At 47.8% G+C, this 27498-nt stretch overlaps 1 protein-coding gene across 2 annotated transcripts; it reads right to left on the bottom strand.

The window, feature by feature from the left end:
• Positions 1-60: 60 nt before the first annotated feature.
• On the bottom strand, positions 61-27498 carry ARHGAP9 (Rho GTPase activating protein 9). 2 transcript variants are annotated; one of them, XM_083599761.1, is made up of 18 exons: positions 27190-27498; positions 22812-23247; positions 21249-21445; positions 13888-14124; positions 12515-12703; positions 11712-11825; positions 10832-10893; positions 9048-9129; positions 8794-8889; positions 8107-8205; positions 7220-7346; positions 6964-7074; positions 5708-5806; positions 5472-5549; positions 4870-4914; positions 3418-3552; positions 2526-2631; positions 61-1797 (listed from the first exon to the last, which is right to left on the bottom strand). In XM_083599761.1, the coding sequence occupies exons 2-18, from the start codon at positions 23152-23154 to the stop codon at positions 1611-1613; spliced, it is 2307 nt and encodes a 768-aa protein (XP_083455887.1). In that variant the 5' UTR covers positions 23155-23247; positions 27190-27498; the 3' UTR covers positions 61-1610. The 2 variants fall into 2 exon arrangements, with proteins under 2 accessions (XP_083455887.1, XP_083455886.1); XM_083599760.1 differs by having other exon boundaries at positions 22812-23220.

The following is a 27498-nucleotide window of genomic DNA, read 5'->3' as shown; positions in this document are numbered from 1 at the left end:
CCACCAGACTGAGGTTCCCAATATGCTTGATTCTGCCGTGTACAGTAGAGAGGGGATGGATCACTCAGAAATTCTTTTTATTGTATGCTTCCCTCCCTCAACTATTACAAGTCACTGAGAAAATCAAGATGAAAAGTTCCAGGAACTACGTTCCAGCCTTGTAAATAAGTCCACAAAAGCCTATAAAAACAGAAACAAAACAAACAAAAAATGTGTTTGCTATGAGGGTAGTAGCCACTGTCTCCATAGTGGGCATGGAAAGGCTGGCTACTAACTTTTAAGACTCATCAAAAAAACAACAACAAAAAAAGGACTTCTGCTGTGTGGGCTGGATAACTTTTTCTCCATTCCACCAACCTTCTTCCTCCATGGCTGAGGTTGGCAGAGGAGACAAGGAGTGGTCCATTCCTTTTCTGCCAGTGTGTTCACTTGCCCACAAGAGATTCTTGATCAGCTAGAGATTCTTGATCAGCTAGATGAGTTGTTAAATGCAAACTTCTTTGCCAGCCTTCCCAACCTGGTGCACTTCAGAGATTGTTGGACTATAACTCCCATTGTTCCTGGGCTTTGCTCATGGTGACTGAAACTGATAGGAGCTATAGTCCAAAACATATTTCGAGTGACAGATTGGGGAAGGCTGCCATAAGCTATGACCCAAACGATTCAGAGAGACACAGCATTAGAGTGGAATATCATAGCTCTGGACCAAAAAAACCTGTACTGGATCTCCAGTACAGAAAATTCAACAGCTTCATTAAGCTATAGTTTCCAGGGTTGTTTGCAGGAAACCATGGCAATTTCAAAGTAGTTTTACCTTTTTTTTCTTTTAATTAATAAGTACTGATGTGCCTTAACATAATGAGTCACGAAGGCCACCTAGAGCAGGCATGAAGAAGCTGGTTCCTTTCAGAAGATGCTGGACTCCAAAACCCTATCAGCCCCAGGCAGCATAGCCAACGGTCAGGGACAATAGGAACTGTGGTCCAGAAACCTCTTAAGAGAGGCATTGGTTCCTTGTTCCTGTCCTAGGGGATGTATGCTTTACCGCATGACTTTACTGCAAGGGCAAAATGAGTAACTGGTGCAGAAGGGTGCAAAAGCAGAGCAAAGGAGCCTTGCACATCAGAGGCATCAAGTCATGTGGAGAAAACGTAACTGTCGGCTCAAGAGAATGAGCTGCAGAACTTGGCTGAATGATGATGTGAGAGGGACAGGGTTAATGGAGAGTCTATTTTCGACATCCTTCTCTTTTCACATTTGTACTCAAGGAATCGTGCTGGACCCCGTGGGCCCAGGTCCAAGTGCTGCCAGTCTCAGCTTCATTTGAGGCATCTGAAATAGTTCTTTGTAGGGTAGAGAACACCTTTCCCTACGGTGCACCAGCTTCTAAATTTGACTCAGTTTCAAGATCCTGGATGATGACCCTGCAGAGCCCAAGCCACCTAGAAATCCACACCGCAAGAAGCTGATGCCAAGAGATACTGGTCTAATAGCAAATGCCAGGTCCGTGGTGCTCAGAGCCAATGCTTTGCCCCAGGACTAGATGATCTGCGATCTAGTGCACCTTCAAGATAAAACCGTCAGCCTCTGAGATTTAGGTGCCAGCCATGTCATTCAGCACCTGGGGCCACAAAGATGCTGGGGAATTCAGTAAGGAGCAGCTCCACCACCTGGTTCTGGTACACCATGCCCTCCACCAGGCTGGTTGCATCTCGCTCATGTCTCAGGAGTGTTGGACCAAAGACAATGCCAATGTTCTGTGTCGTCATCCGGTTGATATCTGAGTGCTCCATCACTCTGAAGGAGGGAGAGAGAGAGAAAACCATCATAATGCACTGGCCTCTGTCTAACACATCCATGGCCAAAGCAGGCATGTGGATATGCTTTGGATTTGAGTTCTAAAAAGAAAAAGATGGTGCTCAACCAGCTTGAAAGTCACATCCCCTGAACTGGAATGTCATTTCCCTAGTCTATATGTGGGCTTGTTGTAATATTCCAGGTTAGAGGAAAACATTTTACACATGCTTCTTTCTCTGCACATCACACTAAGGAATATTTAAGATTCGAAGCCCAACATTCCTACTTTTTACGACCCACAAAAGACATCCTTGGACATTCTGATTCCAATCAGCTGGAACTTCTATTTCTCTCCACTGTGTCATGTAGTGCCAGCTCCCAAATACTCCAGCTTTCCAAACTCAGTATAGCCTTGTAGAGTAGATCTGATAGCAGAAGCAAGAGAGCTGGAATTATACCAGATTGCTTCCACAATATACCTCTTCTCTGCAATTGCTATCCCATGATTGTGTGTGCACAATGCAACACAATTGCAAGTCCAATGATGACAGATAAAACACTGATTGCCTGTCAGTGTTTTAATGGGATTTTAAACAAGGTTTTTTAACAAGATACTTAACAGCTTCCTCCTAATATTAGTAACCAATGCCGCACATGCCAGTAAGTGGAATAAGAAAATGCATAGGGTTGGGTGGTACATTAATGGTACATTAATCCTGCTTCCTTACTTGCGAAGATGCTCCAGTAAATAATGCAGTGTGTCCTGGTTTGGTTGGGGGAGGCTCTGGACCAGTCCTGCAAGCTTGGATACTTTTTCCTTGGGTTCAGACAACTCTGTGTAGGGAAAAGCAACCGGCCACTCCTTAATTGGGCAGGAGGTGAGGTAATAGGCATGCTTATAGAGACACCACCAGCTCTCAAGAGGCATCATCTGGAGCCACACGAGACCAGGAAATGGCTTGAGGTTCTTGCTCATCTTGTGAAACAAACAGGACTGCTAATCTTAGCAATAGAATGCAAATGACTCTGCAATGATTACACTGCTCATAACGTAATTTTACAAACCCAGATCTTAGCTGGTAAAAATCAAGGCTTTGGGTTTCAATTACTCAAAAAAGTAGGAAGTTACTAGGTGAATTATTGCAGAAAAGGGCAGTATATACTTGTTCTGAGCCATTTTTCGTCCCCCGGCTCCAGAGAAAATTGTTGGCAACTGATGTATGTGCTCCTGCAGTAGGTATTTTACCCTAAGAGATGTGATCTCTGCTTTCCTACCTGCATTTCACCCAAGCTCTATGTTATGCATGGGAGCCACTAACTGGCTAACTGGGGGCGGGGTGAGGGAAATGGGATGTCATTCCTTTAGGTCAGGGATGTCCAACAGGTAGATCATGATCTATTGATAGATCACAGGGGGTCTGTGGTAGATCTCTGGAGGGCCCCCCCCCAAAAAAACCCAACTTGGGCTCCCTAAAAAAAGCTCAACTTTGGTAGATCACTGCCAGTTTTTTACAGTGGGAGTAGATCTCCTTCTCTTGAAAGTTGGACATGCCTGCTTTAGGTCATTCCTTTAGCTATGGGGAACCAAAGCCAAAAGGCAAGGACAGGAATTGCACTTACTGACACAAGCCACAAATTCATCAAAGAGGCTGTATGGAATCAGTGGCTCAGGCAGCTCCCGGAAGAACAGCTTGAGGGCCCCTGTGACCACATGCACATCGTCCCACTGGGGGTCACTGAGGCGCAGCTTCTCCTCTAGAAAGGGAGAAATAAGACGGCAGAGCTGCTGAAGACGGGTAAAGGAGGAGTCAGAAAAGTCTGCCTGAAAGGAACCATTGTGCCCAGGTCACAAGCAATTGTTCCACTCTAATTCTGCACTAGGGATGCGGGTGGCGCTGTGGGTTAAACCACAGAGCCTAGGACTTGCCGATGAGAAGGTTGGTGGTTCAAATCCCCACAACGGGGTGAGCTCCCGTTGCTCAATCCCTGCTCCTACCAACCTAGCAGTTCGAAAGCACGTCAAAGTGCAAGTAGATAAATAGGTACCACTCTGGCGGGAAGGTAAACGGTGTTTCCGTGTGCTGCTCTGGTTCACCATGTGCTGGCCACATGACCCGGAAGCTGTACACCGGCTCCCTCGGCCAATAAAGCGAGATGACCGCCGCAACTCCAGAGTCGGCCATGACTGGACCTAATGGTCAGGGGTCCCTTTACCTTTACCTAATTCTGCACTGGCCAGGCCACATTTGGAGTACTGCGTCCAGTTCTGGGCAGCACATTTTAAAAAGGACATTGAACCGTTGAAGTGTGTCCTGACAAGAATGGCAAAGAAAAGCCTGTGAGGAACACTTGAAAGAGGTGGGTATGTTTAGTCTAGAGAAAGGTAAAGATAGTCCCAGCTGTCTTTCAAATGTCTGAAAGGCTGTCACAAAGAGGGAGGAGATTAATCCTGTGTCGCTGCAGAGAAAAGGACAAATTTGTGGCCATTGTAGGGAGGTGTATTTCCCTATACTTAGGAGAAGCATGCTAAATATATACAGTGGAACCTCGGTTTTCGAGTGTCTCGGAAGCCAAACAATTTGGAACCCAAACACCGAAAACCCAGAAGTGAATGCTTCCATTTTTGAACGCACCTCAGTAGTCGAATGGCTTCCGAGGTGTGTTTCTTCATTTTTCTCAATGGAATTTGCCGACCGCCCACTGCACCTCAGTTGCTGAACGTTTCAGAAGTTGGGCAGTCTTCCGGAATGGATTACGTTCAGTGACCGAGGTCCCACTGTATAAGAGTTGACTGACAATGAGACAGACTGCCTTGGGAGTTGGTGGAGCTATTTAAGCAAAGGCTGGGCAGCCACCTGTCAAGGGTGCGGGGGTTACTTCCTGCATTGCATATCCTGCCATGAATGGGGGTTGGCCTAGATGACCCCCAGGTCCCCTCCAGCTCTGTTATTCTACAACTCAAGAGAACTGCATCCTGCATTCAAGGCACAAGTTGGCCCCATAAGAGGCTTCCATTCTGTGGTCTTGAGCTCACAGAGACAAAAGTGCAAAGAAGCAAGCACCCAACATTACCTTGCTCAGGGAAGACGTAGCGCCCATCTGAGGTCACTGCCCGCTCTGCAAGACAATGCAATGGTTACTGAGGGCACCAGTAAGAGGAACAAGGCCTTTGGCAATCCTGTCTTCACAGCATGTCTGACATAGATACATATCAGCAAGCCATACACTGATTGAGCTATCAGCCTTGCCCTTCTCATGCTTCAGCTCTATGATTTATACACATATTAAAACAGTATGTTTACATTCATAGGTTTGCCTTTTGCTTTATTAAAAATAATTGCAAAAGCAGCTGCAAAACTGCTCTGAGGGAGCAGGCATGTGTGTATTGGTTACCTTCTAGGCGCCAGCCAATAGGTGGCTTCTGTCCTCTGGCTGTTCTACAGCTGAACCACTGTGGAAACGAAACTAGAGACCTGTTCGCCACCCCCAAGACAGGAAAAAATGTATGTCGGTATTAAATAGGCTGAAAAGTACTTTTCAAACTGGGCCCAGTTTTTCAAATGCTTCCTGCACCATCACAAAAGTAAAAGCCCAAATAACAGATGGCTTTGAGACCCAGCAACTCCTTTCTCTGCAAGTTCCCCCCATTTCCATTTATCACTGTAATTACTCACCACGGTCAACTATGAATCTCAGCTTCTGAATAACAGCCAAGTTCCCACTGACCCTGTAGATTCCATCTACATCCAGTCCTGAAAAGCAGAGGAGAGACCCTGCTGTGAAATCTCATGGACCCCCAATGGAACTGGGCAAAGTGAGGGCAGAAGGCTACTACCAGGGTCCCCAGGGGAAGGGCCCGTTCCCTGCCCAGGCGATGCCTCATGGAGAAGGAATGCTGAGCACAGCGTACCTCTCTGTTCCACAGCCTCCACACACTGCTGGACAAAACGTGGGACAGTGCCCCCTTCCCGCTGGCACAAGGCTTCTAGCCGGCAACCAAAGACCTGGTCTGGGGAATTAATAATAATAATAACAACAATATTCATACCCCACCCATCTGGCTGGGTTTCCCCAACCACTCTGGGCGGCTCCCAACAGAATAGTAAAAACACGATAAAACATCAGACATTAAAAACTTCCCTAAACAGGGAATCTGCCTTCAGGTGTCTTTTAAAAGTCAGATAGTTGTTTACTTTCTTGACATCTGATGGGAGGGCGTTCCACAGGGCGAGCGCCACTACTGAGAAGGCCCTCTGCCTGGTTCCCTGTAACCTTACTTCTCGCAGTGGGGGAACCGCCAGAAGGCCCTCAGCATTGGACCTCAGTGTCCTGGCAGAACGATGGGGGTGGAGACGCTCCTTCAGGTCTACTGGACCGAGGCCGTTTAGGGCTTTAAAGGTCAACACCAACATTTTGAGTTGTGCTCGGAAACGTACTGGGAGCCAATGGAGGTCTTTCAAGACTGGTGTTATATGGTCTCGACGCCCACTCGGGTCACCTTCAAATGTAGCCCCACGTAGAGTGCATTTCAGTAGTCCAAGTGGGAAATAACTAGAGCATGCACTACTCTGGCGAGACAGTCCGCGGGCAGATAGGGTCTCAGCTTGCATACCAGATAGAGCTGGTAGACAGCTGCCCTGGATACTGAATTGACCTGTGCCTCCATGGACAGCTGTGAGTCCAAAATGACGTCCAGGTTGCGCACCTGGTCCTTCAGGGGCACAGTTACCCCATTCAGGACCAGGGAATCCCCCACACCTGCCCGCCTCCTGTCCCCCCAAAACAGTACTTCTGTCTTGTCAGGATTCAACCTCGATCCATTAGCTGCCATCCATCCTCCAACTGCCTCCAGACACTCACACAGGACCTTCACTGCCTTCACTGGTTTTGATTTGGAGGAGAGGTAGAGCTGGGTATCATCCAGAGGAGAGAACTGCATCTGCAGGGCACCGTGTTGGCTCCTGCTACATTTCATGTTCACAACAGCCACACCAAAATTTACACCCATCTATTGCAGCCATGCTGGTCACAATTATGGGGACTTATTTTGCCTTTTCAAGGAGTTCCCACATGAAGCATTACGAGCAAGTGCATCATGATGCCAACTATACAATACCTCTAAACGTCCACCATTCACACACCACCTAAGACGGTTTGGGTAGTCACCTCGGATCAGTCCCTTTTCCTGCAAACTCCGCAGTGGCGGCCGCTTGGCTATGAACCGCCTCAGCTTGCTCTTGACCCGTTTCTTGTAGGCTCTGTCCGGACTCGAGGATGCTAGGAGATGGGCAGGGAGAAGGTGGGAGAGAAGAAGTTAAGGCAGCTGAAGCTCAGTTGTCCCAACTCCCCTGCCTAGGCCAAGGCAGCCTGATTTAAGCAACTCTCTTAGCCTTCCCCACACCCAGATTTGCCTGGCACAGACCTGCCTGCGCCTCGTTCTTCAGAGCACCCGGCTCCTCGTCATCATCAGCACTGAGGTCCACCAGTTCAGCGCTGTTGGACCGGCAGAGGGGATACAGAAGTGGCTCATCCAGAGGATTCTCCTGATCCTGCAGTGAGGAAGGGAGGCAGGTGAAGCCAGGAGGGGTGGGGCAAAGTAGGGGTGAAGCAGGCAAATGCATTTAATTTATAATTTATCCCAAATGCAAAATGTGGTGTTTCACTGGTATGGAGACCTAGATTGGGCTGGTCAGTGACTTGTCATGGTGATGCAACCCTGACCCACATATTCTTCCAGTTGGCATTTCATTTAATTCCAGTCTTCCTCAACCACACTTTCAGCTTTGCAACTGACCCCTTAAAAGCCCTGGGTCTGGAAAGCGGGGGGAGGGGTCAGCTGTGATGCCATTAGCCTTCCCTGGTTGTCGCTTCTGTCATGTACCAATCCTTCTCTGATACCATGGGTCGTATCTCCAACGGAGTTAGATTTATTAGGTTTGGTCCTAAGTCCCCACATCAAGCTTTATTTATTTGTTTGTTTTTTAAAAACCACAAACACATTTTTAATGTGTTTTCCTACAAAATACGCAGTTTTATATTATTTTAATACAGCTTTATTCTAAATTGTATTTTGTACACATTTTAACATAAAATATAATATTGGTAACTTGCTTTTTCAGCTGAAAACTATTGCAATAACTGCATTCCAATAATAACTGCATTCCAATCCATGTTTCAGTCCCAGGAAGTGCAAATGAGAACGGTTCATTAAAAAAAAAAAAGGAGATTGAAGAAAACCTCAAGCATGTCTAACTTTGAAGAGGAGGAAGAATTGAGGGCAGCTTAAGCCTTTTGGTTTGCCTCACTCACCAGCCTGCGGATGACCCCTCTGATTGCCTGGTACCAGTCTTGGCTGACAGCCTCACTGCCTGATTGCAGGAGATACTCGTTGCCTGTCACGGTGCGGAACTAAGAAGAACAGAGGGCAAAAGGAGAGAAGACAGACTGGATTAGGCAACGGCTCTGTGTAACCCTGTGTTTTCCTAGAATACATTGTCTTGGATTTCAAAGGAAATGTGTATGAGGAGCCACTGGACATAACAAGAGCCCTGCTGGGTCAGGTTAGAGGCCCAACTAGTCCTCTTTTGTACAGAGAACACCAAGATGGGTCTTGAGAAGCCAACAAGCTCCTGCAATAGCAGTCTCCCACCACCTCCAATCCCAGAGACAGAATTTAGCTATGAGTGAGGAGTTGACTAACTCTTGAGAATGTGCCTTTGAGCAGATTCTCACCATCCACTTCCCAGCAGAGACAATCCACGTGTCTGGAAATTATCCCCTCTCTTCTCCATGAACAGCACATGCAGTGGCCCTTCTTTAGCTGCTTCTCTATTGCAGGCCAACACAGGACCATTAAAGGTCAACTCTGTGTTCTTAAGTGAGAAGAGCAAACAACGCCACAGTAGGGGCAAAAAGGGTTCAGTTCTTGGCAATGTGACATCTGACCCCAGGTATCCCACATGTCAAGGCTCATTTCCTGAGCATTCATGCGCTTACATGGATGACATTCCGCTTACTGGACAAGTCCCTGGCCCAATCAATGCGGGCCCCACGCAAATCCACACTGCTTTCAGGCCGGCTACTGGCTGGCGTCTGCAGGAAGAGAGGAGAAGGAGTTAGCTGGTTCTCCAGAACTTCACTTGACACTGTGTCAAGCTGGGAAAGGGACACAGGAGGCTTCTGCTGTCAAGCACAATCAGTCCTTCCTTCCTCCTTCACCTTCCACCTTGTGCCTTGCTTGCCCCACTCACCCATCCAGCTGCCACCTTGGGGTCCTTGTAGAACATGAGACTGTTCCCAGCCAACACCAGCCACGAAGATGCCCAACACTTTCTGTGGGGGGGGGGGGATGCGAGAAGCAGGGTGAGATGAATAGGGATGAATCTGACAGCATGCATATTCTGAGCACACACACAAAAGGATGAAAACAAATGCTCCCACATTCAGGCATGTTATATTGATTGCATTAATTGGTTGGAATAAGCACTGCAGTTATATAAATGAACCCACCTCAACATTACATTGAAAGCAGCCAGTGGCTTTCCTGCATTTTCAGACTTCATATGAGAGACATCATTTTATCTTACTCTGATGCCGTCACTCCCAGAACCTACTTTATGCCTTCAGGCTACACTTCCCTTCCCTTCAAGAAGGCAGCTTCTGCACGCGACGTAGAAGGAGAGGGCTTGTCAACGTGGGAAGGTAGCTCATCTAGGAGACGGAAAACTCTGATCCTAACCCTCCACTACCTTGCGAGAAGAAAAGGCTAAGGAATAAACCCTACACAAATCCTGCGTGGAGTCCCTAAGGTGGTTGGATGGCACCTTGTATGCCTCCTTTCAGCAACTCCTGCACCAAGCTGGTGCCGAATGTCTTGCTCTGCTTTCCTTTGGACCACATCAGCAAGTCTGAGAGGGGAGTCTTGTCATCTAGGCAGCCCAAAACCTCCACACACACTGCCCAGGCTCGCACCTCAAGGGTGTCACTTCAGTGCTGCTAATGGAGCTGTTTGACTTCACCCCTAGGGGCGGACTCCATTATCTCTCAAGACAAATGGATGTCATAGAATCATAGAATCATAGAATCATAGAGTTGGAAGAGACCACAAGGGCCATCGAGTCCAACCCCCTGCCAAGCAGGAAACACCATCAGAGCACTCCTGACATATGGTTGTCAACAAGGCATCAGGTGAGACTTTCTTTACCTATTTCCTGTTCTCTGGAACTAACTCAATATCCTAGTTTGAGCCTGAGGGAAGGAGAAAGAATTCCCCCTAGGTCACAGCTGAAGAACTTGTGGCCCTCCAGATGTTGCTGGATTCCATCTCCCTTCAGCTCCAGCCAGCATGGCCAGTGATGCAGGATGGGCGGAACTCTGGAGGCCACAAGTATCACTACAGCCCTGCCTTAAGACCAACTGCTGTCACTGCTGCCCACTTTTTGAAGACCCTGAGCTGTAGTTAGGAACACAGGAAGCTGCCTTACACTGAGCAAGACTACTGGTCACTATAATGCAGTCTACACTGACTGGCAGCAGCTGTACAGAGATTCAGACTGGAATCTCTCCCAGCCTTACCTGGAAGTGCCAGGGATTGAACTGGGGCCTTCCACAGTCATCGTCATGACAGTATATCCATTGTATTGCCCATCAGGTTATTTAGATACTCCAAACTCCACATGTCCCATTTCCCACAAGCTTGCTTCCTCTGCCCTACCAAATTTCTCCCCTGGTGGAGAGAACCCAGGCTCAGATCTGCTTTATTTCCTCCTAGATTGGCTGGGCCCCTTCCTGAGCTGTGACAGTAAGCTGAAAAAAGGCCCAATTACCCACTGACAGCCCTTTTGTCCATTCACAGCCAGGACATTGCTTGTCAAAACCCCTTCAGCTGTGAACTGCTATCCAGCTGGAACTGAGCAACCAGTCAGGTTAGCATGAAGACTGGAGGACCAAGGGCTGCCCAGATTCCACCAAAAGGAATAGGGGGAAGCACCCCTCCTCGAGCATCTTCCCACCGCGGGGGATGCCAGCGAGGTACCTGAGTTTTCGGCCTCCTTCTGCAATCTTGGTTTTGTTCAGCTGTCCGGTTTTCTCCACCATCTGCAGCGAAGAAGCATCAGCATCAGCAAACACCATGGGCAAACCCTCTGACCTTTTCTGAGCTGCAGGATACTCCCCAATAGCCTCTGTTTCTCAGCAGAGCTTAACCTGCATCTCTCCATCACATATCAGACAGGCGCTCGCTCTGTTGCCTTCTCAGATGACTACTGAAGACATTCCTTTTAAGAGGTTCTGCACTGGAGCTGGTTTTATATATGATTTTATTGTTGGTGTTCAGGATTAGGTACCGCACTGGGTCTCCCTAGACCACCCTGCAAAACTTTATTTTTCCAAAGCCTGGATTCCACTCCCTGTCGCCCCGTTGCTTCATTCACCCTCCAAGCCACACCACCACCAGCAAACTACGTTCTCCTTCTTTGTCCTGCACTATTATTCCTATTATTACTGGGTAGTCCATTGCCTGGGCTGCACTTTTGGCTACAATCAGATCTTGCCTGCAAGTTTCCCATAGGCATCTGGTTCACTGGTATATAGTCCAGGACTGTCGGTGCCACTGGCCTGATCCCACAGGGCTCCCTTCTTATAAGAGCATCCTACCCCACCCCAAAACTGAGAAAGCCGCCTGCCTGACATGGCAGCCCTAAACTTGGGGTGCTCACTGCACCAGATCCTTCCCAGTGGGGAGGAGGGGAGCTTTCTTTGTTCAATTATATTTATATCTAGCTTTACCTCCAGGGAGCTCAAGGTGGTATATAGATGATCCCCTCCCTTTTATCCTCACGCTAATCCTGCGAGGCAGGCCGGCCCCATGGTCACCCAGTGAGCTTCACACACTCTACCCACCACACCACACTTACATGCAGTAGGTCAGGGCTGTCTGTGGGGGAACCATTGGCAGATCCCGACGGTGCAGGGTATTCCTCCAGCCAGGCCTCACAACTGTGTTGCGAAAGGTTCCGGCGATGACTTCCCTGGAAGGAGAGAGACACAGAAGAAGTGAGTCTCCCAACCTCTTTGGTGTATCAAGTCCAGGGCCAGCCCTGCCATTAGGCAAAGGGAAATGATTGCCCCCGACAGCTGATTTTGGATGAAACGAAGGGGTGGCAAACAGCTGCTTATTTTATTTATTATGGGTGATATCCAGTGTTGGTCCTTCTCAGAGTAGACCAACTAAAATCAATGACCTCAAGTCCACAAATTTTGGTGGGTCTACTCACAAAGTTTGGATAGCACCCCATATTTTATTGTCTTTTTCTCTGCCAGGGAACGAGGAGAGGAATTTCTACTTCAGGTGCCAAAATAATGTGGCTGACCTTGGTTACTTTTGCACCTTTACTTGACATGGTTTGGAGGGGAGGCAATGCCATTTGCACTCTGCCTCACGCAGCCAAATGTCTTGGGCAAGCCCTGCCCCTCCCGTTCTCACACCTGCAGCTCCAGACACAATCAGAGTAACGCAAGGCTGTGTACTGACCAACACCCCCCAAGGAATCCTGGGAATTGTAGTCTGTAATAGGTATACTGCAGTTCCCAGGATTCTTGCAGTGGGAGGGATTTGCTCTAAATGGTGTGCACACAGCCTCCATTCACTACCAAATGCACCTAATTCCTCCTCTTTGGGGCACACAGTTGCCCCCCAGCCCCCCCCCAGGTGACTTACCTTGGGCCCCTGCGTCTCTGGCAGCACCATGGACTTGGTGTAGGTCAGCTTCTTGTCCCTGGTCCGGAGACCCTGTCTCGCAGCCTCCAGCTCCCCCGTCTCTGCTCCGTCTGGGTCTTTGTCCAGTGTTTCGCCCAGAGGAGGGTCTACAGGGGCTGAGGGGCTGTGTCCCTCTGCCTGTATCAAGCGCTGCAAAAAATGCAGAAACACAGAAGGTGGGAGGGAAGGATAAAGTGCAGGGCGTGTGGGTGGGTGTAAGAGAAGCTACTATCTAGAGAACCGGACAGCTTCCAATTAAAAGAGGCTGCCCTTCCCCCTCCCCACCCCAGGCTCAGCAATTCCAGAGTCTTAATCCCCAGGGGCCCCCTGCTATTTCTTTCAAACCTCCTCTCTCACATAAGCAACAGCCCTCCGTCCTCCTGACCCACCCGCCCCCCATCTGTCCTGCCCTGACCCTCTGCTGCTGATGGTCCTAACAAGACCCACAGGCACAAGCTCTCCTGGTGGAGGAGGGACGCACGTGGCAGTGGGGCGTGGGGAAAGGGGAGAGCCAGCTCCGGAGATTAGCTGGCACTGGCAGGCTGGCTCCTTCCCCTTGGCCAGCACTCCTAGTTCGTTAGAAGTAATTATTCCAGAATTCCTCCGGCAGCGTCCCAGGGAGAGGGTGCCAGAAAGCAAGGGGCTTCAGAGGGAGGCAGCCTGTTGGGGGGGGGAGGTGGCAGCCGGTACCTTCTGCAGGGCTCCCCAACAGGTGAGCCCCCCCCCAATAATGGACATGGGGACCCTATGTGGTGTAGTGCTTAATAGTTCTCAGCTGGGACTTGGGAGACCTGGGTTCAAATCTCGATTGCAGTCATGGATATTGCTGGGTAGCCTAGGGCTGCTTCCAGACTGTTGCCATTTTGGGGTGGGATTCAGTCACATACCAGCATATTCAGGCTGTGCAATGCAAGTTGGTTTGGTGCTCTCACGTGACAACCCTGGACTTTTTGCAATAAGGAAAGTGATGGGGAAATACAAGCTGGAAAGTGTGAGATCACAATTGCTTGATACAACATTGTCTATCCTTCCAGCAAACAAATATTCAATAAATAGCTGATGCAGTCCAAACCCCCTACAAACTTTGTGCAAACAGATCCGGATGAATGGTAAATAAGGAGGCTGTCCAGAAGCCATCTATTTCTTTGCCTTACCCACCTCACAGCATTGTTGTGAGATTGAAAGGGCCAGGATGGAAGGCAACAATGTGCGCTTATCACCTAAGCAGTGTTTGCCAGCCCCGCCCCCCAGCCTCGAAAAATGCTTGAAGTGATGGAGGTGAGATTCTATCCCTAGCAGTTGCACACACTGGTAAGAACCAGCAGCAGCCTCACCATCTCTTGGCTCCTTCGCGGTGGTTTCCATGACTTCTCGCCTGTCGCTGGCTTGTAATAGTAACTGCGCAGGGAACCAGAATCTATGTGGTGCTCCCAGGTGTCCAGCACCTGCAGTGGGGGACTGCGAGGGCTCGGGGGCATTCTTGCTGGTTGCTTCATCTCCTCCAGGTTGCAGTAAATTGGGGTCTTTTCCCCAACGGGATGGTGGGGAGGCAGGTGAGTATCATCCAACATCTGTCAGAAGAAAACAGGAATGCTCATTTTTTCATATATTAAGAGGAGGCAGTTTCTCCTTTTTGTGGAATGCAGAACAAGTGAGAGGAAGTCTCCATAGCATGGGATTTTTATGGTGAACCCAATAAAGAGCTCTGGATAACTTAACTTCAAAAATAAACATTTTCCAATCCCCTAGATCAGGGTCGAGAAGAAGGCAGATCTACTGACAGATATTTGGGTGATCAAGAAGATTTGAGGCCTCTCCCAACTGGTTAACAATAGCAACAACAAAGGCCACATTACACAATACATTTAAAGCAGTATCATACCACTTTAAACCATCATGGCTTCCCCCAAAGTATCCTGGGAGCTCTAGCTTGTTAAGGGTGCGGAGACTTATTAGAAGCCACCCTCTTCTCCTCCCAGAGCTACAATTTTGAGAGATCCTTGTGAAGAGGGATTGAATTTTAAACCACTCTGGAAATTGGAGCTCTGGGAAGGGAAGGTGTGTGGGGTTTTTTAATATCTCTCAGCACCCTTAACAAACCACAGCTCTCATAATTCTTTGGGGGTGTTTAAAATGATATCATAGTGCTTTAAATGCATGGTGTGTATGTGGCAAAATTCACACACCCTGAATTATGCTGCCAAGATAAAAAAAGTTTTGGAGTAACCAGGAATGGATTTTTGTGCAGAAGGCTCCACTTAGTTCTGGTACTCAAAACTAATTCCTGACCTGATGAGGAACAGGAATTCATGGACAGTCCTATCACCCCAGAGGAAATAGATATGGTCCTCAAAAACCTGAAGCCACACAAAGCCCCAGGCCCAGGCGGCTTCACAGCAGAATTCTATAGGAAATTCAAAGAATCCCTGATGCCCTACATGACCCGCCTATTCAATGACATCATAAAGGGGGGGCATCCCCAAAACCTGGACCTACTCCAAAATAGTCTCCATCCCAAAGCCACTGAAAGACAGCCTCAAAGTAGAATCATACCACCCAATCTCATTATTAAACCAAGACTACAAGATATTCACATCAATCTTGGCCAACCGCCTAAAAATCTTCCTACACAAGTTAATAGCCCCAGACCAGAGTGGCTTTGTCCCTGGTCTCAATATAACAGACCCCATCAGAAAACTACTGAACCTGATCGAACACAGCAAAGCAACCAAATTCCCACTGAGAATTATGTCCCTAGACATCCTCAAAGCCTTTAATTGCTTAGAGTGGAAATACCTACTAGCGGTACTAACATGAAATTTGGCCCCAACTTCCTACAAATTCTCAAACAAATATACTCCCAAGCCTCAGCAAAATGCAGGACTAACAATATGGACTCTAACACTATAGCAAAACAAGGATGCCCACTGTCTCCCTTCTTATTCATCTTGACTCTGGAACTTTTAGAAATCTGAATCCGAGCAGCCACAGACATCAAGGGAGTGGAAATAAAAGGCAGAACCCATAAATTAGGGCTCTTTGCAGATGACCTAATGGTCACAACACCAGACCCCATAAACATAGCAACTTCCCTAATCAGAGAATTCAACACATTTGGCACAGTGCCAGGCCTACAGGTAAATTTTGCAAAATCGGAAGCTATGTGCTTCAACACCGCTCCTCACACCCAAAAAGAACTCACTAACGTCACCAACATAAAACTTTGCCACACCAAGTTCAGATACCTAGGGGTACAAATAACCAGAAACCTCAACAAATTATACCTCCACAACTACAACCCCTTGTGGAGACAAATTAACAAAGACCTAAAGAGATGGAACAACACAAAACTTCACTCTCTCGGACAAATAGCCATGATCAAAATGATCACCCTCCCAAAACTAACCTACCTATTCCAAACCCTCCCAATCTAGATCCCCCCAACCCAACTCCGAAAATGGCAGAAAAAAACTACACTTATTTATCTTCTTACACACACACACACACACACACACACACACACACACACAAATAAGCCCCAAATACCTGCACCTCCCCACCTCAGAGTGAGGATGGGGAATCCCCAACATAGAAGCATATTACAGTGCCAACCAAATACACCACATAATCCCATACATACTAGAAGATGAGACAAAACAATGGAAACACCTAGAGAGGGACACAATTAAAAATACCTGCACCACAGCATACCCATTCCTCCCAAACAAAGGAAAATTCCCACAGCACTCACCAGATACACACAGACCATGCTCAAAGCATGGAAAGCAGAAATAGGCAAACTGTCCCCAACCCCATCCCCACTAATTCCCCGGCGCACCACCCATTATTCCACCATGCAGCACAAAACCTCCAGATAAAAACCTGGCAAACCAAAGGCCTATATCGCCTAACAGACTTCTATAAAAATAACAAACCTTTGTCAATACAAGAAATACAAGACAACCTAGGAGACACCCAAATGCCCTGGTTAACACACCACCAATTACATGCCCTCTTAAACAATCCAGTAGTAAAATCAGCAGCAACTAGGCCCCTGACAACCTTCAAAAACCTCCTCCTAACAACAAAGGGACACAGCAGAGGGATGGTAACCGCAATATACAAAATACTACTCCAAAACCCCATGAACCCCCTAGACGTAATCAAAAAACAATGGGAGGAAGACATAGCCTATGAGATTAACTCCACTCAGTGGACCAGAATGTGGTCTAAACCCTGCCTTTAAATCCATATCAACGAAAAGGAAAGAACTCACTCTAAAACTCACCTACAGGTGGTACCTAACACCAAGAAAACTAGCGTTAATATGCCCAGGAACCTCACCAAAATGCTGGAGAGGATGCACCCCACAGGCACATACCTCCACATGTGGTGGGAATGCCCCAAAATCCAATTATTCTGGACAACAGCCATAAAAGAACTATGCAAAATAATTAAGCAAGTATTAGAAATAACCCCAGAACTGGCCCTACTAAAATCTTCCAAGACAATAATGCCCATTCACTTCACAAAGAACTCATAACCCACCTACTCTCAGCAACCAGAAACATCTTAACCAGACACTGGAGAGACCTGTCAGGAGTAAGCATGGACCAATGGTACCAAATAGCACGGGAAACAGCCCTACTAGAAAAATTAACCAATAAACTGAATCTGACACAGGGACAAATAGAAGAAGATGCCTTCACCCCAGTATAGCTCCCCTTTATCACATACACAGCCCAACAAGACAATGACAAGAATCCTTCAACTGCATACAAATCAATATGGCTAACCTGATTCAAAAACACACACACACCCGACTCACACACGAAAACAAAGTTCACCACAGCCAATCACAACTGATCAATCAAACCCAACCTCTCTCAACACCAAAAGAACACAAGTGAATAGCAAAGAGAACCTGCACAAGCGACACAAAACCCCACATGTACATTAAGTAAAATAGAAACATCGCCACCCCACCCCACCCCCACCCACCAGGGCCCCCTACACCTTTCCCCCTTTTTCTTCCTAATGTAACACTAATGTCTCAACAAATGAAACTGATCTGTAGAAAATGTAACTTGAAACATTGAACATACTTTTGTAAACCAAGAAATCTTTAATAAAAACACATTTAAAAAAACAACAAAAATTAATTCCTGGGATCAGAATGCTTTGATTCTAAGGGTATGGTTTTTACACCAGGTCCTACAAGCCTGAAACCTGCCTGTCCTGGTCCCAGATCACGAGTTGTGTCCTCCTGACCTAAGGCAGGTGACATATGGGGCACCAGAACCCTTCTCAGATTTTTAAAAATACTGTTTTTATCTTCTTTTAAAGTGTTTGTTTTAATATTGCATTGATGTTTGACCTTTTTTTGAACCACACTGGAGTCCATGTGGAGACTTTAAAAAGATGAAGGTGCAGTTTAGACGTTTTCAAAATGAATAAATGATCCTGCTCTTCAGCAACACCAACCAATCATGGGACACAGCCATTGCGAAGACACAGCCGTTCAGCGGATACTGCACTGTGACAGAGCAGCCACCTTGCTTCGATCATAGGAACGAACTGACCATGTAATCACCTGCCATATCTAGGTCTGTAATCCTCAGACGTCTGCAATCTGGAGTTTACATTCATCCCCATCCTACAATGTGGAGCCTTTTACTAATAGCGGAAATATTTTTACCCCACCTAATAACCAAAGTTACGCAGACTCCCATGGCCTGCAAGAAGATCAAACCTCTCCATTCTGAAGGAAATCAGCCCTGAGTGCTCACTGGAAGGACAGATCCTGAAGCTGAGGCTCCAAGACTTTGGCCACCTCATGAGAAGAGAAGACTCCCTGGAAAAGACCCTGATGTTGGGAAAGATGGAGGGCACAAGGAGAAGGGGACGACAGAGGACGAGATGGTGGGACAGTGTTCTCGAAGCTACCAGCATGGGTTTGACCAAACTGCGGGAGGCAGTGGAAGACAGGAGTGCCTGGCGTGCTCTGGTCCATGGGGTCACGAAGAGTCAGACACGACTAAATAACTAAACAACAACAACAACCCCCATTTTATCCTCAAAATGCAACTAAATGTGAGAAGTACATGTGGACGGCCAGAGCCGTGGGTTGGAGTCACACAAGTTGGAGTCACACCAATCCTACCATGCCCCTACCCCAACAGAATCCACCTGAACCCCCATCCATGGACCATCACAAACTCTGCCCCATTCCAGAGAGGTCCTAAGCCTTGACTTTGCTGGAGAGGCCCCTCTCAATCTTCCCTCCACCCACCCATTGCTCAAGAGGAAGCTGAAAACACTTGCTTCATTGCTGGGCTTTCCAATGATTCCTTTAGCAGTTCAGAGAGCCTCCGCTCTCCACAACGCCTCCTTTTGCTCTGCGTATGCCTCCCCCAAGCGCTTTCCCTATTTGACCACCCCCCCTCCCAAACTGCCTGTTCCAAAGGCCTTTGCTCATGCCCACCTCCCCACAGAGAGTTGCAGCCTGGCCCCAGCTCCCCCTCCCGGTACTCACTGCTGTCAGCGCCCGGGTCAGGAGTGCAGCTCAGAGGCACACCCTGAGGCTCTGCCAGCCCTCCCACTGGCTTCCCCCACTTCCTGTGTGGGCAAGACCAGCAGCCTCCCAGAGAAAGGGCCAAAAGGGGAAGTGGGTGCAGCATGTTCAGATGTGTGCTGCTGTGACCACCCAGGAATCTAACACTATCCCGGTAGTCGATGGTTCAGTCCGTAGGTCCTGCACTGCAGGGGGTTGGACTGGATGACCCCCGGGGTCTCTTCCAACACTACAGTTCTATTATTCTATGAAACAAACACCTCCTTCTTTTCAGTAGAGTGTGAGACTCTTAATCTCAAGGTTATGGGTTTGAGCCCCACGCTGGGCAAAAGATTCCTGCACTGCAGGGGGTTGGACTGGATGACCCTCGGGGTCCCTTCCATCTCTATGATTCTGTGATTCTATTATTCAATTCATACCCTGTGATTCTAATAGGTTTCTTTTTGATTAAGCAGCATATAAAGCTTATTAAATAGATATAAGTAAGTGTGCAGTTAAAAGTCTGCCTCAACCCTAGTGCAGTGGTATTTTATCATTTAGAGATACAGTGGTACCTCAGGTTACAGACGCTTCAGGTTACAGACACTTCAGGTTATAGACTCTGCTAACACAGAAATAGTACCTCAGGTTAAGAACTTTGCTTCAGGATGAGAACAGAAATTGTGCAGCGGTGGTGAGGCGGCAGCAGGAGGCCCCATTAGCTAAAGTGGCATCTCAGGTTAAGAATGGACCTCTGGAACGAATTAAGTTCTTAACCCGAGGTACCACTGTATTCTCTTATTTGAGACACTGGCCAGTCCTCCCTTAGTAATTAGTAAGGGACACTGAATGGAAACCCTGAAACTGCTTTTACTGTACAAACTGCTGACTAGGCCTACATGTACCATGCTGCTGCTGCTGCAACCACAACTGTGGTTTCTGTTTGCTTAAAAGTAAGGACCGGAAAGCAGTAGGGAAGGGATTAACCCTTTCCTCCCCAGCTGTGAGCCCAACAAAAATCCCTCCCCCCACCTGTCCTGCCCACCACAATTGGTGATTAAAAAAAAACCCCAGCAGTAGCTGGAGAAGTGGGATTTTCACTGGGATTGCAGCTGAGGAGCAGGACGGCCACATGTCCTTCTTTATAGACCAGAGGCAGGAAATATTTTTCAGCCCGAGACCCAGGGCTGTGCAGGATGTGGGCAGCCAGGTACACTTGCCCAGGCCTCAGAGGGCTAAGTCAGCCGGGGGGGGGGGTGCAGCACCAAGGACCAGCTGCTTTTTCATTTGACTTTCTATTCTAACGAGATATGATAGCCATCTCGCAGCATCTAAAGGGCTGTCCCATGGAAGATGGAGCAAGCTTGCTTTCTCCTGCTCTGCAGGGCAGGACTCGAACCCATGGCTTCTAGTTACAAGAAAGGAGATTCCAACGAAACAACAGGAAGAACTTTCTGACAGTAAGAAATGTTCTGGTCCCAGAGCTGGGTGGGTCCAGAAGCAAAAGCAGGGGCAGCAAGTAATGTAAATTTTACCTTTCCCCCTTTTTTAAAAGCATGCTTGTTTATGCACAAATTCACACACCCTTCTCTTCCCTCCATCCAGGCTGCAAGGGTTGAAGGACACATTCCAGCCAAGCCAAAACACGTGTGTGTGTGTGTGTGTGTGTGTGTGTGTGTGTACACAAAGCAGGGCTTGTGAGGGGTGTGGCTTAGGGAGAAGCGCAAGGTTCCCCACATGTCATAGAGGACATTACTCTGTCTAGTCCAGGGGTTTTCAACCTGGTCCCCACTGCCCACCAGTGGGCGTTTCAGGATTCTAGGTGGGCAGCAGGGGGTTCTACAGCACAAGCTGAATCCTCCTTCCATCAAGCACTGGGGGGCGGTAAGGAAATTTTACCATCAAGAAAGATGCATTAGTGGGCGGTAGGTATAAAAAGGTTGACTACCCCTGGACTAGTCCATGTCTGGGTTAAAGATGGTTAAAGCCATCAGAAGGGAGTGAAGGGTCTGCCATCCAGCGGAGGGCTCAGGGGACAGGAGGGGTCTGAGTCCTTGAAGCCCTGCTTCTGAGTTCACATAGTTATTCCCCACACACCTTAATTATGTGAAAAGGTTTGAGACAGGACGGAGGCCACCTTACCTGCTCCTCTGAACTCTGCTCCTGCCTTGCGTCACCAGTTTGGGACAAGCCGCATGCGCTGCGACTCCTGCCCAGAGACGAGGGACGGGAACGCAGAGGGAGGCTGTGGCAGGACATGAGGCCGACGTGGTGGAAAGGCGGGGTGTGTGGTTCCATGCAGAGGTCTACCAGAGAGTAAGACAGCACTTCCAAGTGAGCTAGAAGGATGAGGGAAATGGCAGGGTCAGAAACACATGACTAGGGTCGGGTGCTGGGGGACAGGTGCTGCTGCTCAAAGGTCTGTGACTAGGGGCTTTCCACCTTCGCAGTTGGAGGCAGCTCTGTATGAAGACCAGCTGTTCAGAAGCACAAGTGGCAAGAGAGCTGCTGCCCTCGTGTCGTGCTTGTGGACTTCCTAAGCAGCGGCCACTGACTATCACATCCCTAGTTCTAGCCACGAAGTTCCCTTATGCTAGCATGTGCACACATAGTCTCTCGGGAGAGCATGCCTAATGTGTCCCATCAGCCGCCTATTGCAGGACTGGGCCCAATAGCCATCAATGGGTCAACGTTCTTCCAGCCAAGGCTCCAGCCAGGAATCTCTTATGGTGATCTACCAGAGGCTGCAGAGAAGAGGAGGAGGGGGTAGGGACAGTGTTGTCTGCCCAGGTTCTATTGTGACTTCACTTCTCCCTCCACCCCACTGCTGGTAGACCATTGGTTCCTTGTGACCTAAACTGAGCTATCAATGCTTCCTGCTCTTGGTCTTTGCTGGAACAATCGTCAGATTCTCTGTCTCCACGCTGCACCCAATGTGAGGCTTAATATGGAAACAAACCATTGGTCCAGCTGTCTTCAGCCTTGGTTTCCCAGGTCTTGTTGGGCTACTACTCCCATCATCTCTGACCATTGCCTAGGCTAACTGAAATAATGGGGGAAGAGCTATGGTCTCTAGTGGCTGGCAGTGGCTCTCAGGGGTTTCAGATAGGGATCTTGCACAGCCCCACCTGGGGACTGAACCCAGAACCTTTTGCAGGCAAAGCCTGGGCACTCTCACCAAGTCACAGCGCTGGCTGCTCCCCTCACAGTCTGCTGGCTTCCCTGTCCACTTGCCTGCCCTTCTGCTTGTTCCTGGTTGCCTCTTCCCACATGAGTCTGCCCATATATTGAGGCCCCAGCATGGTGCCCTCCAGATGCATTGGACTCCAGCTCCCATCACCCCAGAGAGTAGGGATTCTCAGGAGAGCAATGCCATGGCTGCAGGGAATGTGTGACTGCTTTACAGTCCTCACTTGGAAGGTCCTGCAAACTACCCCAATAAGGGTAACAGTCCTCTTTTAAAGGTGTGTCAGAGGAGAGTCCTCTCTTTAAAGGTGCCCTTTATATGACTGTCCAGTCCAAGTCTAGCTTAAATATAAAGACCAATAAGAAGGGAGAGCAAGGGCCTAAAATTTCCCATTGCCAACAACACTATGGTGAGATGTGTTGCATTTCTATTTAAATTCTAGCAGTTTTGTCTACAATATGTCTACAACTGGCATGCCAGCCTGGCTTCTCATTGTTTGGTCCTTCCCCAAAACTCACCAGTGCCACCATCTTGCTCTGTGTTGATGCCAGGATGCTGTGTAGTATTTTCCGGGCAGGCTGTCCTTGTGCCAGGGGGCACTTCAATCATGTAGGTGGCAGGCACAAAGATGGGTCGCTTCTGCTTGGGCTGACCAAGCCGTCGCACCTGCCACCAGTCCTCATTGGCCTTGTGCAGAAGCTGGAAGATCTCGCCTTCTTCAATGGTCACCTGCCTCCCATCCTCAGACTTATACTGGTAGTTGTAGAGGGCCTGCAGCATAACAGCGCCAGAGGGGTTGTCCAGCGATGGTGTGCTCTGGCGGAGGTGGAACCCTTCCAGTAGCCGCCGTCCTGCAAGCATCTCATCAGAACAGGAGAGCTGTGAAGCGCCAGGGACTGCGTGCCGGAAGGAGCTCTGAGTTGTCACCTGTGAAGGGGCACAAACACTGAGAGGCTGAACACACAAATAGAAATATACCTTTTAGAGCAGAGAAGATGCCAGTCCGCTTAGGCACATCTGCTGTAATCAGCTGGTTGAATCATCATATACATGATGAAATATTAGTGAACTAAGAATGTTGAACATCGGAAGCGGGCCAATACTGAATCCGCCATTGGTCCATCTAGCTCAGGATAACTACACTGACTGTCAGGGGCTCTCTGGGGTTGTAGACAGGGCATTCTGTTCTGTCCAAGCTCTTCCTGAAGATGCCAGCGAATGACCTTCTGCCTGCAAAGCAGATGTTCTATCACTAGTGATGGGTAGATCTGTCCATTTTGGTTTCTCTCTCACATTTTTCCCATCTTAAGTTCAGTTCTCCACATTCCCACAATAGTTTTATAATTTCTTTAAAAATGAAAAAGTCCAAGAAAATCTGCCACATTTTAGTGTTAATTTCCTCCTATTATTTACCTGTTTGTATGCAATTTTGCAATGCAATTTCCCCTATAATTCTAGTATGCTTTTTTCACTAACATGTGCATTTTAGCCCAGTATATGCATTCTTGTGCACACTAATTGGCTGGAGTACTGCATTGTAAAATTCAGGGAAGTGCAAATTTCAAAGAAAGTCTGTGTTTCAGTTCTCAGATTATTTCAGAAAGTGCAAATTAAGTAGGTTCAAGCTGAGTTGAAATTCTCCCCCATCCCATTATTATTATTATTATTATTATTATTATTATTATTGACAAGCCCTTAGTTTTGCAGGAATGTACAGGAAATTCCTAGTAACCATTGGATTATAAGTCCAGGCTTTTCTTCCTAGTGCTACAAAAGTCATAATATACATACACTGGCAATGAATTCCATAAGATAATTTAAATATGCATTGAAGATTAGGCCTTTCCCTCTTGGAGTTAGTCCTCCTCTGTCCCAAAACATCTTGCTTATTCATTACATTTATATCCCACTCTTCCTCTATAGAGGTTGTGGCTCCCTCCCTGTTTTATCCTCCCAACCATCCTATGGTGAGGCTGAGACACAACAACACTTAGGTCCATCCACACTTCTTCTTGACCCTAGCTTTCTAGGCACGGGTCCAAGCAGTGGCCAGGATGATGGGAGATGATGTGAGCAACATATGGAGCACCACAGGTTTCCCACACCTCTCTAACCGCTACACCTACGCCAAGCCACACACAGTTGCTAACAATATATTATTTCAATGGTCAGTTTACTTGCTTTTGAGATCTTTCTGCCTCGGCAAAAAAACAAAAACAAAAAACCCTGAACCACATCATAGCCACCACTGCATGTACACATTTAAAGCACATTACTGCCCTCCCCACAGAGCTATAAGTCCCAACATCCTTAACAAACTACAGTTCCCAGGATTCTACAGGGGAAGTATTGTGCTTCAAATGCATTGTACGGATGCAGCTGAGAGAGAACCAAACAGGGAAAAGACAGTCCTGTGGCTCAGGAAGTGAGAATGGGATCTTCCTCCTCTATTGCAAACAAAGGGCTTCTCACGAACATGCTGCAACATGTGCCTTGTACCTGGGAGTCTGTGGCTCCATTAGGGGCCGGTACATATGGCTTTCAGAATGCTGCTCAGACTGGAGAAGAAGGTGGCAGTGTCCCCACCAACTCCAGAAGTGTGACCTTTGTGCTTTCCAGTTTGCCGGGCCCTGGAAAAGCGAAAGTTGCAGGAGTGTCCAAGTAGCTGTTGCAAGAGGAAGCAATACTGCTCTCGCAACTCATGGCAGAGAGTGAGTGCACAGCCATACAAAGCAGACGATGTTCCCAGTGGGATTTGCTCAGCTCATAAAAACCATCACAGGGAGGGAGTTTCTAGAGCCCCAGACTCTCAAACAAACAAAGCTGACTTGTCTTCGTCTCGGTCCCCTTGGAATTCCTCACCATCCTTCTTGTCAGCATCTCTCCAACATAGCCTTCGTAGGTACATGTTCTTCGTAGACCAACCTATGCATGTTCCCTCTAGATGAGGAGTGGTCACCCTGGAAATTGCACAGGGCAGCTGCGCAGCCTGTCCCGAGCCTGCCTGCCTGCCTGAGGGAAGCCAGTGTGCGTGGTGGCAGCAGCTGGCCACAGAGGGCAACCGAAGGCCTCCTTCCCTTACTCTGGCAGCAGCCCTGAGCAATTTCTGGGCAGCAGCTCCAAGCAAGGTGAAGTCAATCTATTTATTTACTTATTCCACAGTGACCCGCATAAATGTGGTCACGTGCAAGTGGGATGCGCATGAGCAGGTGGGGTGGTGATAGATGATAGATAGATAGATGATAGATAATATCTATAAAGATAGATGATAGATAGATTGTGTGTGTGTGTGTGTGTGTGTGTAAAATATGCAACAAACAGTTGTTCTGTAGTGCAAAGGTTCATGTCCACCCTTGGGCCACTCTCTGAGGGCCACTTGCCAGCGATAGTTGAGGCACAAAGTAGGTGCCTCAACTTAATCACTTATACAAACAGGCAAAGGGCTTAAGCTGCAATTGCTGTCCTTTATTCACTCAGTTTTGACAGAGCATCCAAACAACATTATCCAGTATTTTATCCTCCGGCTCCCTTCCAACCAAATTTACGGGAGTTTAAAAAAAATACATAAAACATGTTTGTTGAGCCAGCCTGCCTACAGTGGACAGACAAAGCAATAGTTCAGACCAATGAGCCCTTAAATAAAAGCTTCCTGCTTGCAGGTTCTGCTGTTTCATTGCTTCCTGTTGAATTTAGGCTTTACACACACTATACATTTAAAATATAGCCCATGCCAAATAATCCTAGGAACTGTAATTTGTTAAGGGTGCTGGGAATTTCAGTTCTGTGCAGAGTAAGCTGCAGTTCCCATGATTCTTCGGGGATGAGAATGTGCTTTAAATGTATGGTGGATACTCAGCCATGGTAGAATGGTAAGAATGGCCTCTTAATTAGCTTTTGAAAAGCTTCTCTGAATTGCCTTTTAATGCCAGTCCTGTTCCTACTTTAATTGTTGGTTTCCTCTCACTCCCCCCCCCCCATTTTAATGCAGGGTGCCTTAACCCTATACAAAAGTTTTCACCTCTCGATGAGTAAGGGCTGAAGGACTCCAGTCGGTGTGAAGCTGTACAGAGAAACAACACATCAACTTGACAGCTCAGTTGGTGAGAATGTGGTGCTGATAATGCCAAGGACCAGGTTGTGGCTTTGGACACCTGCATATTCCTGCATTCCAGAGGGTTGGACTAGATGACTCTCAGGGTCCCTTCTAGCTCTATGATCAAACAGTAGTGTTTTGTAACCAAGTACAGCAGTGGTTCCAATTAGCTAAGTACTGCAGGCCCCTGTTTTTCAAAAGCCAAGCCATGGACCTCCGACTTTTGAAAATGCTGGTTTCTCTTTGGTAGTTTTTGTTATGTGAATGGTGCCACTGCCACTATACCCCCCCCCCAAATATTTCTCAGTGCAAAATGGGAGCCCTCGTTTTAAATTTCCTGCAAAAAGATGCTACAATCAGGGGCACTGTGGAAAATTTAAAATGGCAGTTTGCCAATCCAGCTACCAGCATACGGGATGGGAGAGGGACACGCTGACATTGGGCCTGCCATTAAGCCATAGACTAGCACCCCCCTACCCCCCACAAGTCTCTCACTACAAAAAAATGAACCCCATAAAAGAAAATAAACCCCACGAAAATTAACCCCACTAAAACTTCTTGCTGCTTATATAAAAGTGGGGACAAGTGTGACACAGTGATCCTTAGGAGCTAGGAGAAATCACAGAGTCCCACCTCTTAGATTTAAGTTCATGGATCCTTTCACTCATCCAATTCATGAAATCTCTTTGCATTCTCAAGAGATGAAGACAGAACCTGAATTCATAAATCTCTCCCAACAATCCACAATAATAGAAGCACAAGATCATGGCCCCAGATCAACTGTGTATAAGAATTAAGTTTACCTGACTTCACATCACAAGGAAAGATGACGTTCCTGAGAGTGACTCTTTCGCTCCTGGATCTGCTCTCCTGTCCTTTCTATCCCTCGTGTCGGTGGGGTGTGAAAGATGAAGCATTTCCCTTGTTTAAAAGAATTCAGTGCGCTGAGCACAAAGCGCAGGTATCGTACATCCGCTTTCGCAGGGGTTAATGGTTTCCTATCGGCAGCAGCGAGCTGCTTTGTTCACATGCCCCACGATAAGGCAGGAAGGAGGCACTGTCCCTCTGACCCACAGCCCCATAAATCAAACCTACATGGAGTTTTTAAAATC

The sequence above is a fragment of the Podarcis filfolensis genome, assembly GCF_964270895.1.
Source record: "Podarcis filfolensis genome assembly, chromosome: 2".
NCBI lineage: Eukaryota > Metazoa > Chordata > Lepidosauria > Squamata > Lacertidae > Podarcis > Podarcis filfolensis.
This window is presented reverse-complemented; position numbering and strand designations above follow the sequence as displayed.